Source organism: Sinocyclocheilus rhinocerous, unplaced genomic scaffold (genome assembly GCF_001515625.1).
Source record: "Sinocyclocheilus rhinocerous isolate Xijiao unplaced genomic scaffold, SAMN03320098_v1.1 scaffold430, whole genome shotgun sequence".
In the NCBI taxonomy this organism is placed as follows: Eukaryota; Metazoa; Chordata; class Actinopteri; order Cypriniformes; family Cyprinidae; genus Sinocyclocheilus; species Sinocyclocheilus rhinocerous.
In genome coordinates, this window is record NW_015668442.1 from 1079740 (window position 1) to 1093202 (window position 13463).

A 13463-nucleotide genomic window follows, 5' to 3' on the forward strand; every position below is an offset into this window, starting at 1 on the left:
AAAATAGTGTTACCATAACATTAACAAAGATGGTAACACTTTATTTTGATGGTCCCTTTTGAGCATTCTGTTGACAATAAGTAACTTTGCACCTACATGTCAACTAACTCTCATTAGAGTGTTAGTAGACTGTCTGCTTAATATCTGCTAACTCTTTATTTTGATAGTCTCCCAACAGACATTCTACTGACTATAAGTAACTTTGCAAGTACATGTCAACTTATTCTAACCCTAACCCTACCAATCTACTAATACTCTACTAACACTCTAATGAGAGTTAGTAGATATGTACGTGCAATGTTACTTACAGTCAACAGAATGTGTTAAAGGGACCATCAAAATAAAGTGAAACCATAAATGGTAATAATATTTCACAATTTTACTGTTTTAACTTTATTTTGGTCAGAAAATGCAGCCTTGGTGAGCATAAAAGACTTCTTTCAAAAACAAATCTTACCGACCACAAACCTTTGAATAGTAGTCAAGTCACCTTTATTTGTATAGCGCTTTATACAATACTGATTGTGTCAAAGCAGCAATTAGTAGTGTACTACACATTAGCAGTGTATGTTTTATTCTTATTATTCTTATTTTTTAAACTTTATTTCAATTTGCTTTTACCCAGAAATGTGAAAATTGCTGAAAATGCTATAAATCAATTGAACAGAGAGGGTCTTTCCTCTCTGTAGAGCTGTATATGTGTGCACTTCCTGTCGACAGGACGTCTCTTGTGTCGTTCTCCATAAGCGAGTGCCACGTATGCACACTTCTCCTATTTTACTGCTGGGAAACTGACTGCGTTAAAAGTTTTACTTTGTGTTTGATCTTCATCTAATTATTGAGCTTCAGGCTCAACCAAACATAAACATACAGCTGCTGCTCATAACAACCACATCACACAAATATGATATCAGACGGACAGACAGACAGATTGTCTTGAGGAATTATATATTCCTATTTTCCTCTTTTTGTCGTGTGTTTTCAGCTCTTAAAGGAGAACTTATGAGAACAGTGGTTATGCGTGTGCAGATATAACAGGGAAGAAGGTTGACATGCAGTAAAATCTGACCTCCACTCGTATGTCCTGTGTGATTGAATGTGTGTTTGTTTGCAGGGCAGTTTTTACGTGCCGTCGGAGAACTGTCTGCAGAGAGCTTACACGTGGCACCGGCGCATCTGTAAACTGTTGCTGGCGGCTCACAGAGCTCTGCGCTCCTATTACTCGGCGCTAATGAAGGAGATCCCCCAACTGCAACACATAGAAATGGGTATAATCACAAGCTCTTATGCAACTCATTCACTTCAAATGTGTGTGGCTTTCTCGAAGACGGTTCCCTGTCATCATCACTTACTCACCCTCATATCCTTCAAAACCCATAAAGTTTTCTTTCTTCTGTGGGACACCAAAAAAAGCACACAGTGATCGGTAATGGTCAAGCTCCAAAAAACATCATAAAAGCACCATATCAGCATCATAAAAGTAGTTAATACAACTCATGCACTTATGTATTTTGTCTTTCGAAGCCATTCAATCGTTTCTTTTAACAATCTATTCAGCACAGGTCATTCAGCACAACTGTTTTTAAAATAGAGTATATGAGAAATGTTTCTTGGGCATCAAATCAGCATTTCAGAATGATTTCTGAAGGATCATGTGACACTGAAGACATGGAGTAATAAGGCTGAAAATTCAGCTTTGCATCGCAGGAATAAATGCATGCTTTCACTTTTAAGGCCTGACTTATTCACGGTACACAAGATTATGTGCTAAATAATTTATTTTACTGTTTACAGCAACATATGAGTAAATAATAATTTTAAGTATGAATTAGCTTTAAAGCTACACTGAGTAGGAGCAGGTGAAACTTTAATATTTAAATAAAAAACTAATAAAAAAAAAAATAAGGTAACACTTTATTTTAAGGTGTCCTTGTTACACATTACATGTACCGTTACTTAGTATTACGATAACAATAAATTATGCATAATTACATGCAAGTAACCCTAAGCTAAACCCTAATCATATAGTAAGTACATGTAGTTAATTAATATTACTCAGTACTTAGATGTATATTTACACTGTAACAAGGACACCTTAAAATAAAGTGCAACCAAAAATAATGAAAATGAATAGTAAAAAAAAAAATATATTTTTTTTTTTTGTTTACCTGTCATGTGACCATTAACCAACATCAAAGAAAACCATGAACATGCAAACGAGTTGTTCAATTATTGAAATATTTCATTTAAAATCTCCGGCTTCAAGTAACTATTTTAGGTCATATAAAATGATATAAAAAATATATCATCAGTACCACATACATCCCTAAAATCTTAATACAGTGATTACATGGATGGCAATAACAAGGTACTTGGACATACTTTATACTGTGTGGTACTGAATGATCACCATGTTCATTTACCATGGTATTTACATAGTACACAAAGTGATGTAAAAACACAGTATCACCATGATATTTTTGTCTGTGACTCTTTCCTTATGTTCTCGTTTCCAGAGGACCTCCCCCTTGAAGAAACATTAAACCAGCTCACCATTGAACTGCAGGTTTGTGAAACACTTGACTTATCAAATTCCTGTAAAAACATATTATTAATATGATAACACCAAGTATTGTTCTGTGACTAAATAAGACTGAATGTTTTAATTCTCTCTCTCCCTGTAGTTGCAGGGTGGTCATGAGAAGGTAGTAGAACAGATCAGTAAAGATCTGACGCAGCTCTGTGCTCAGCTGTCTGCTCTTTGGACACAGTTTTTGGAAGCCATGGTTCCTAATCCACATATCCGCTCATATCTGGCCCAGGAGCACCACACACTCAGGGTGAGTGTGTTTCTTGTTCAATATCATGTTTCATTTAGAAATATGCCCCATTAGAAGTAAAATAGCTTACAAAGGCTTTTTTATGAACATTCTAACACCAATAAGTTTTCTTTTCCAACCTTAAGTTATGAGAACGTACTATGAATGATACTAAACTGAAATTCAATGCCATACAGGGTGACTTTTGAGCGTGACAGCTTATTTTTACTTTATGAAATAAACTCAAATATGAACAGCTTATTTAATAATCCTAGCAACAAAATGACATGATTCTCTGATTACCAACAGGAGAATTAGTTTCTAGTCAGACTAAAATATTGTTCGATAAAGCCTGTGCTTCTCATACACAGCCTGAATTTCCCAGCATCCCTCACAACTCTGTGTTCTGTTGAGCGATGCATTAGACGTAGAAACCTCATCTCTTTTGATACATACAGTAATTTCACCCACAGGACAGCTCAGCTTTTAATTACAGAACTCTGAGTTATTATAATGAGGAAAAAGATGAAGAGATGAATCCAGTTTAGTTTTTATTACTGGAGTGGTTTTATTTCTCTCTCGTACGTGAGGTTCCTTTATAAAATATTTCTGCTCGCTGTGGCTGATCTTAAAAAAAAGAAACATAAAATGCAAGATTGTAATGCATTCAAAATGTGCCTGCAAGACGAATACAGAGAGAAAAGCTGAAATGATTCAAAAGCAGCATGAATAATATATGACCCAGCATGATCTACAGTGACCTAGTATGCTTTTTAAAAATGTTACAAAAAAGTTGGTAACACTTTATTTCGATAGTCCACTTTAGACATTCTATTAACAGTAAGTAACTTTGCAACTACATGTCAACTAGCAGTTAGTAGAGTATTAGTAGACTGTCTGCTTAATATCTTCTAACACTTTCTTTGTCAACTTATTCTACTAACCCTAAACCTACCCTAACAGTCTACTCTGCGAGTTAGTAGACATGCAATTGCAAATTAATGAGAATTAGTTGACATGTAGTTGACATGTAGTTACAAAATTACTTATAGTTAATAGAATGTCTAAAGTGGACTATCGAAATAAAGTGTAACAAAAAGTTTGTTAAAAAAAAAGATTGTTATAAGATTGTTAAAACAGCCTCTCTTAAATTTTTTTTAATGCAACTTTAATAAGAAAGAAAGAAAGAAAGAAATGGTTATAATGGAAATGAGAAGTGAATCTTTTCAAATACTAAGTCAAAAGTGCCCCTGATTGAAAAAAACAACATCAATACTCTATTAATGAAACAACAAAGAATGTGTCATTGTGATTGACAGCTGTTGTCGTTTGATAGAAGTCCATACTGAATGTGTGTGTTTGTGCAGGTCAGGAGATTTTCTGAAGCATATTTCTTCACAGAACATCCCAAAGAGTCCTCACTCACATTTCAGGAGGAGCTGTGAGTTTTTTTTTTTATTTTAGTATAGCCTCTGTCTTTTTCTTTTAGACACACACACTATACCTAGCTATGCAAATGGAGAAATAACCTCAAATATTTTAATTAAAACTACTGTAATTAAAACTACTCATAACCCTTAAAAAACTGCTGAAACTGCTATGTATCTCTGATGACAGTATCAATAGACACGCACAGGTGGCCACAGAGATGCGCAGCTCTGATTACCTGCTCCGAATGCCTCCACTTCCTGTGGAATGCCTGGACATCGACGGAGACTGGAGCAGCCTGCCAATCATCTTTGAGGACAGATATGTGGACACGCCCTGTTTAGGTGACAGCCAACAGAAACCCTGTTTAAAAGAGAGCAAATGAATGAATGGACAAAAGAATGAGCATCTGTACAAACAAACAAATGAATGAGCTTAAACAAACAAATCACTGAAAGAACAAACTTACAAATGAACAAACAAAAGTTTTAGAAACAAGAACTACTCAATCAGTGAACTGTCTATATGTGTGAATTAATGTATAAATCATTGTACAAATGAATGAATGAGCAAAAAAAATTATGAAAGGCCAAACTAATGAATGAATGAAAAAAGAGGATTTAAACAAACAAATCACTGAAAGAATGAACAAATTTATGAATGAACAAAATAATAAATAAACAAACAAAAAAATTGAACTAAAAACTACTGAATCAGTGAACTGCATTATGAATGAACAAAAAAATTAACTGATTTATAAATGAATAAACAAATGAATGAGATCTGAAGAACTAACAGAACTAAAGAATGAACTAAATAAAATAAACAGACAAACAAATAAATTAATAATTGAAATAATGAGCATATGAACAAAGACAAATGTAATATACTAACAAATCAATAAGAAATAAGAGTAAATGAACAAACTAATGAACCAACAAACTAATGAATGCATGAACAAGAATGAAAATGTGAATGAGTTAACTCAAGAACACCCTTACGAAAAAGAAGTTTATTCAAGTGTGCTATTAGTATACTTCTTTTAAACTAAATATAGGAAAGTCTACTTTTTATGTACTTCTCAGAAATGGGCTTTGTGTACTTCTCAGAAATATACTTAAAATGACATTTAAGTATACTTGACTTATACTTAGACTTTTAGTATAGTTGCAGTACAAACTAAACATTTTGATTTAAACTAGTTGTGTACTCAAAGTTTACTATTGTTATACTTAAAGTATACTTAAAAGTATAGTTTTATATACTAGAAAGTGGGCCAATTTAGTCCCAAGGAGTATTGAAATAGTACACTTACAAGTATACTACTAGTACACTGATATTTGTATACTTACTACATAAAGTATACTTAAAAATATACTTGAACTTTACTTAAGTATACTTACTAAAATAAACTTGAAGTATACTACTTTTTGGTAAGGGCAAACAAGAATTTAAGAACAAATTAATTAATAAATGGGGGGGATCAAATGTCAAATCAAAAACAAAAATCAAATTAATCAACAAAAGATACTTTTAAAGTATCTTTGGTTGTATTTTAAAATATGGTTTTTAATAAACTGAGCACTTTTCTCTTTTTCTGTTCTAGACTACAATGTCCATGTGCAAAATCAGACTGCCTTAAACTCTCAGCCATGTCCTGAGCCAACAAGGATAGAAGACCAAGCCATCAGTCCAGCTGAGGAAACACAGGACACCAATTCACCAGCAACAACCCCTGAGGAACCTCCCTCTGAAGATTACATGGACTTGCCCACATACATGGCCCTGATTGGCCGGCAGGAGGACTGCATCACTGACAATAAAGAGACCAGAGCTCAAGCAGAGACTCTGATTGGCCATGTGGGTGAGACCGATATTGATAGAAGCGAATGTATCACGATCTCAGATTCAAGAATTGATTCTGTTGAAAAGGCCACATGCCAATATGAAACTGAGGAAGGATTCGATGTTGACTGTAGGTCTGTAGACAGCGATGAAGCAATAGATACACATAACCTGGAGAAAACTAGTTGCCAAAAAGAAGCAGTTGACTTTGATGAATCTGATCATGCAGGTCTAAAACAAACAAATATTACTGACTTTAGTAGCGGACAATCATTGCTGCTTGTTCCGACGGATGCTGCAGAACTTCCCAACCTCACCAGCTTTGAGTTCCTGCCCACTCATAACCATGACAACCATCTTGAAACACCAGGCAATACTGGGAGTCTTGGCAGCGACGAGCCACAGTCGGTATTAGATAACAGATACATTGAATTGCCTGCAAAGGATTATGGGAGCAAGGATACAACACCAGCTAATCTACTAAACGCCAACTCAATGGAAACTGACACTTTAGCCACGTCTCCTTCTCGTAACATTCTACAACAGAACCGTCGCTTGTCCGAAACTCCGCCCAAGGGCGTGTTCTTGGGCGGAGCTAAGCTAATGAACCGCTCCTCCTCCGTGATCTCGGACTCCGGTATTGAGAGCGAGCCAAGCTCTGTGGCCTGGACCCTGGAGGGTCGAGGAGTTGTCGCAGGGGGTCGTGACGTCTTGCAGAACTTAGCGCGGCATCGGCCAGGGCATCAGAGCTCTTTGGAGGGCCTACAGACGGAAAGTCACGGCAGCCTGCCCAGCGCCACACAGGCCTCTTTGACTTCCATAAGCTCCCTGCCGTATGAAGAGGAGGAGGAGAGACAGCTCAATACTTTGACCAAATCTGCCTCTGCACCGCAGATCAGCAGCCCTGACGACACCGAGGAGGATCGTGAAACACCCAATCAGGAAAAGAGGAATGTTTGCGTGGCCAATCAGCTGAGTCTGAGTGATGAAGCAGCCAATGAGGTGAAGCGGAATTTTCAAGGCATTACTACAGAGGACAGAGTGGAAACAACCAATCAGAGCTATGTTTGTGTGGCCAATCAGGTAAGGAAGAGTGAGGAAGCAGCCAAAGAGGTGAAGCAGAATCTTCAAGGTGTTACTAGAGAGGACAGAGAGGAAACAACCAATCAGGAGAAGAAGAATGTTTGTGCATCCAATCAGTTGAGGCAGAGTGAGGAAGAAGCCAATGAGGTGAAGCAGAATCTTCAAGGCGTTACTAGGGAGGACAGAAACGAAACAACCAATCAGGAGATCGACAAGGACGAGTTGTCCAATCAGGAAACAGTAAATCTTAATTTTGCTAATCCAGAAATTTTACTATACCAGCAATTTGTGACAAATAATGGTGTTGAAAACGCCACAGTGGAGGAAATGGCTGAAAACTCAGAGGAATGTCAAACAAATGTATTACTTGAAGAGTATTCTGGTCTAATGAATGACAACACAGAGGTTTGTAGCGAACACAAGGGGGTACTAGAATCAAAAACGTATCAAAAGGACCCTGACGACATCAGTGTCTGTCACATTCATTTGAATGAACTTGAGGAAGTATGTATGGAGAACCTCCCAGATTCACCAACCAGTGACAAAAGCAGCCACGAAATTGCGGCCAATGAGAAAGAAAGGTCCGTTGATCTCATCAAGCTACCAGCCAATGAGAGAGAGCAGCAGGCACTAGATGGGCAAAGCAGAGCCAGTAAAGTGCCAAGTACAGGTCTGGCATTCGTGAATAAAAAGGTGGTGGAGGTTGTCAACCTGTCGGTGTCGTGCGCGCCCACATGTCTGCCTTTCTCGTCCGTACTACGTGATTCGCCATCAGTTAGCGGAATCTCCTCTCACCAGGCCACATCCCCCATTACCCATCAACCTCTGGGCTCTTTTGGAATAATCTCCTCGAACTCTTTCTTCGGTGCTGATCAGGAAATCAACGAGAGAATGATTAAGTACGTTTTTCTGTGATTTCAAGCAAGTTTCATGCTCAAAATTTTTAATTATAAAAAAACAAAACAAAAGACCTATCTGCCAGTGTTCATCAAAATTAAAACTTTAATTTCAAATTCTGTTTCAGTAACAAAACATTATTTTTTTTTTCTTCATTAATAGCAAACACAATTTCTATTTTAAATGTATATTTACTCACCAGTCATAAGGAGATATCTCTGGTACAGGCCGAATTATCAGCGTTCACCCTGTTACTATTTAAACTATTTGAATGCATTGTGCACTGTATCATTCAAGTTTTTCAATGATGTCTTAAAGCTTCTATAAGGCAAAGGAAGCCATGCTGAGGGAGCTGGTGTTCAGAGGCACTCTCTACAGTGACCTGCCTTACCTCGCCTCCGATCACCCATACTTCCCTCCTGAGGAAGACGACACTGAGTTTGAGGATGGGATACACCTTGTGGTGTGTGTCCATGGACTTGATGGTAAACGTTCCAATCTCGAAGACATTTCGATTCATAAAAGTGTGTAAGATAAAAAATAATAGCTGCATCTTTAGTAAATCGTTTTTTGTGTTTGTTATTACCAGGTAACAGTGCAGATCTGCGGTTGGTCAAGACTTTTATAGAGCTCGGGCTGCCTGGATCTAGACTGGACTTCCTCATGTCAGAACGCAACCAGGTAGAACATCCAACCAATCAGCACACTTGTTGCACTGCTTTCAGTCAATTACAGCACCCAGGACATAATGAAAGAATCACAATAGGTCAGGGGTAAGATATGAAACTATAAAATACAATCATATATAATCAGAAACTTTTCATGGTTTAAAAAAAGCAAACACACAAACCAGGGATTCCTGATTGAATGGAGAGAATAAAATGAAATCAAATGTTCTACTTTTTTTTTTGTTGCTCAGATTGACACTATTTCATTATTTATAATCTTATTTTAACATGCCAACACAACAACAAGCAACTATCACTACGTGACCAGTTAACAGCATAGGTGCGCACAACAACCAATCAGAAAGCTACAATGCCCCTCAACAACCAATCACAACTTTCATATGATTCCTAGTACAAGTTTGATCAGCTTTCGTCTTTTGTCTCCAGACGGACACATTTGCAGATTTTGACACCATGACTGACAGACTTCTGGACGAGATAATTCAGCACATCCAGCTGTATAACCTCACCATCCACCGGATCAGGTTTATACACATTACCGTAACCTATATTAATCAGTTCTGGACCTCATTTAACAGCTGCAAAACTCACCATCATATTGACATTATATCAGTGCAGCCAAACCACAATCAATATCAGCACTGCTATAGAGCTCAAACTACGGGTTCGAACAGTGTGTAGACATTCAAATGTCATGCCTTTTGAATCCAGATGGTATAGTTACGACATCAACCAGCAAGGTCTAACTAGTCCATGTGAACCACCATGTGAACACTGATGCTATATGACTTTTTAAAACCCTGTGATCCCACACACTGTACACAAAAATACATTTTACAGACTAGTGCGCCCCCTTGTGTTTGGACAATAGACACATCTGCCACAACCACTTCAGAGTAGTTAATCATGTTATATAAGCCTCATTAGTGTGGTCTTTACATCTGGATATTCATGAACAATTTAACAAATGTATGATCTTCAGCTTGTTACAAAATCGTATGTTGTAGACAAGGTTTGCATTCAAAATGTTTGATCCAGATATCAAGTGTAGCATGAAGTATAAAGCTTCACATTAAAGATATGCTTTAGAGTGAGTAATAAATAGCTGCATACAGAAGCTGAAGTGTGATGGCTCCACTGATCTCACTAGAACTGCAAATGTTATACTTATTATTACCACAAGATGGCAGAAGAGTAGAAGAAAGGTAGCGTTTGGCTTTCAGAAGAAATTAAATCTAAAGATATTCACACAATACACTGGGAAAATGTAACAAGGTGTCTCCTAGTTCACATAAAGCTTTTTAATCTTAATTTTACACTCACAGTAATTTATTTTTTAATCTCTCTGAAGTCTCTAGAGTTTCACGTCTTCTCAAAAACAAATGTTTAAAGGTTTCATAATGATCACGACAGACTTAATTAAAACTGTAGTTCCTAAGAAAATGTAAGAATAACTTGCAATGAAAATGAAATGGATCCTCATTTTGAACACTTATCTTTGGAAGGTTCAATGCCTGACTTTTTTTTTTTTTGCCTCTTTTTTCCAGTTTTATTGGACACTCTTTGGGGAACGTCATCATCCGCTCTGTGCTGACCCGACCCAGATTCCGCTGTTACCTCTGTAAACTCCACACCTTCCTGTCCCTGTCTGGACCCCATCTGGGAACACTGTATAATAACAGCACGCTGGTCAGCACAGGTACACACACCAGTACATTTGAACAGTAGTGTATATGAAGTTGGTGTAGAGTTGATCAGGGAGTCTGTCATCATTTCCCCAACTTCATCTCATTCTAAACCCGTATCACTTTCTATCCTTGTTCTTCAGGTCTGTGGCTAATGCAAAAACTCAAGAAGTCTGGTTCCCTACTGCAGCTTACATTCAGAGACCACACCGACCCGCGACAGACCTTCCTCTACACGCTCAGCAAGAAACCAGGTAGAGATTCATTGAAAAACAAGCAAGATTAAACACAAACACATACACGCATACTCATGTTTTCTTTCTCTCTTTGTCCAGGTCTGCAGTTCTTCAGGAACGTGGTGTTGGTGGCCTCTCCACAGGACAGATACGTGCCCTTCCACTCGGCCCGCATTGAGATGTGTCGGACGGCGCTTAAAGACAGAACCACAGGTGTGTTAACTTCCTGTTCCAACCCAGAACTTACCAGAGCAATTTAGCAAGCACATAGCATCACCCTAACAACCAGCTGGAGCGCTCTAGAATCAATCGCTTTAACTATTCCTTAGTTTTAATATTTAAAATACAAATAAACCTGCGCGCGTATTCCATTAGCAGCGTATTCCAATAGCTCTGCCAGCAGTGTGAATGAAAGGAAACTGTGAGAGGAAGTTAAAGAGAGAGCGAGAGGGAAGAGAGCATTCTTCATTTTATGAGACTGTCACCTCTGAGAGTGGCGTGCAGCTCTTTGACATGTATTTTTCTCTTGGTTTGAGAGACAGATTAGAGAATTCAGCCTCTCTGTGAGTGTCAGTGTGACAGACAGAGCTAAGGATACATATGCTGAGCAGTCACACACACACACACACACCAAGACTATGATCACATAGAACAATGAAGGATGCCTTGAAATAGAGACTTTGTTGGGATACGAGTATGCCGACTGTTGGTGTCAATGCACAGCTAGCTGCAGTCGGCAAAATATGGCAAGAGCTTTCTCAACATGGCAAGTTATAATCAGATTGGTAGGCTTTCCAAGAGTCTGCGAGCACAGGTTTTAATCAATCCGCTTGGAGATGAAGTCATGTTTATGAGTTCTCAGGCTCTTCTGGGAAAGAACTAGACTTGCAGGGTTTGCAAGGTTTATGCAATAACTCTGAAAAATATGCAAGACCCTTGCATGCTGTTGATTAATTTAAAAAAACAGGCAGAAATCTACAATGCATTTACAATGCATGTTTCAGGGGCAAAGCATTGTGCCAGGATAAAGGTTACATACAGTTTACAAAGTATAGACATACTAATTCACTTATTAACCTGGTCTGTGGTAAACTAATCCAATCTATGTCTTTAAAAACAAAAAAGAGACCAAGGATGCATTTATTTGATTAAGAATTCAAAAACAGTAATATTGTTAAATATTATTACAATGTTATTAAGGAAACAACTGTTTTCTATTTTAATATGTTATAAAATGTAATTTATTTCTGTGATAGCAAATCTGAATTTTTAGTGTCACACGATCCTTCAGAAATCATTCTAATATGCTTATTTAGTGCACAAGAAATGTTTTCTTTTGTCAGTGTTAAAAATAGTTATTTTAATATTTGATTTTGATATTTTCAAGATAAATGTAATTAAATTTTAATATTTAAACTTAATTTTAAAATCTTGTTTTTGTTTATTTTATAAACAAAAAAGTTTATTTAATTTTAATATTTTTGCTATGCATATCTTTAGGATTTATTTTATTTAACTATTTTCAATTTTTATGTTAATATTTCTATTTTGGTGATACATTTTTTTCAGGAATCTTTGAATGAAAAGATCAAAAACAGCATTTATATGAAATAAAAATATCCAAAGTTTTAAACAGTAACTATTTATTTATTTATGTATAATATGTATGTATATTTACTTTTGTATGTATATTTCTTTATAATATGTATATTTACTCTTTTTTTTTCCTTTGAAAAAAAAAAAGGAAATAAAAGCATCAGCAAAACAACTCTAATATATTTGTTGTTTAACAGGTCCAGTATATACAGAGATGATCAATAACTTACTCCAGCCGTTGCTAAGTGCTCCAAATTGTCGTTTGATCAGACATAACGTGTTCCACGCGTTACCCAACACGGCCAACACGCTGATCGGACGTGCGGCTCACATCGCCGTACTCGACTCTGAACTCTTCCTGGAGAAGTTCCTTCTGGTGGCCGGGCTCAACTACTTCAAATAGACATCATGCCTTGAGTTGGGTGGGAGAGCCAATCAGATTACACGAAACGGCAGCCAATCGCATTTCATTTCAGAGTCATAACGAGCTCTGGAATTTTTTTTCAATAAGTTCAGTCTTTGGACGCAAAGAAAAAAAAACAGAAACTGAAGATTCAGACGATGACTCTGAACACATATGTAAAATCTGTACAGAAAGAACATTGTATACTAAGCAAATAGAAGAAACTAACAGCTGGAGGCCTACACAAGCTTTATGGCGTAGTAACTTAACGTTGAATAATCCTAGCTGGAAAATTAATATTTTGAATGTAAATTCAGTGTGTAGCTGGTGTTGTAACAACAGCCTTGGTTCTTCATTCCCTCCAGTCACCGAACGTACAGTGCCGTGAAAAGGTTTTTGCCCCCTTCCTGGTTTTTTTACTTTTTGCATATTTGTCACACTTAAACGATTCAGATCATCAAACAAATTGTAATATTACACAAAGTTAAGGCAAGTACATACAAAATTCCGTTTTTAAATGATAATTTCATTTGTTATGGGAAAAAAGCTGTCCAAACCTAAATGGCCCTATACGTGAAAAATTAATTGCCCCCTCCTGTTAAAGCTGAGTTAAATTTCACTAGCCAAACCCAGGCCTGATTACTGCCAGACCTGTTGAATCAAAAAATCACTTAAATAGAAGCTGTCTGACAAAGTGAAGCATGCTTAAAGAGCAACACATCATGCCGCGATCTAAAGAAATTCAAGAACAGATGAGAAACAAAATAGTTGACATGTATCAG

The 13463-nt window shown here is 37.0% G+C and overlaps 1 protein-coding gene across 1 annotated transcript in view; it reads left to right on the forward strand.

Moving 5' to 3' along the window:
* Positions 1-12770, forward strand: part of LOC107734042 (protein FAM135B-like) — a 59216-nt gene extending 46446 nt beyond the window's left edge. The window contains exons 9-20 of the mRNA XM_016545911.1: positions 2517-2566; positions 2685-2840; positions 4187-4260; positions 4437-4591; positions 5854-8074; positions 8391-8557; positions 8662-8753; positions 9188-9285; positions 10309-10460; positions 10590-10700; positions 10782-10895; positions 12476-12770. Of these exons, the coding sequence (XP_016401397.1) occupies positions 2517-2566; positions 2685-2840; positions 4187-4260; positions 4437-4591; positions 5854-8074; positions 8391-8557; positions 8662-8753; positions 9188-9285; positions 10309-10460; positions 10590-10700; positions 10782-10895; positions 12476-12681 (3596 nt within the window). The 3' untranslated portion in view covers positions 12682-12770. The remainder of the gene's footprint in view (positions 1-2516; positions 2567-2684; positions 2841-4186; positions 4261-4436; positions 4592-5853; positions 8075-8390; positions 8558-8661; positions 8754-9187; positions 9286-10308; positions 10461-10589; positions 10701-10781; positions 10896-12475) is intronic.
* Positions 12771-13463: the final 693 nt, after the last annotated feature.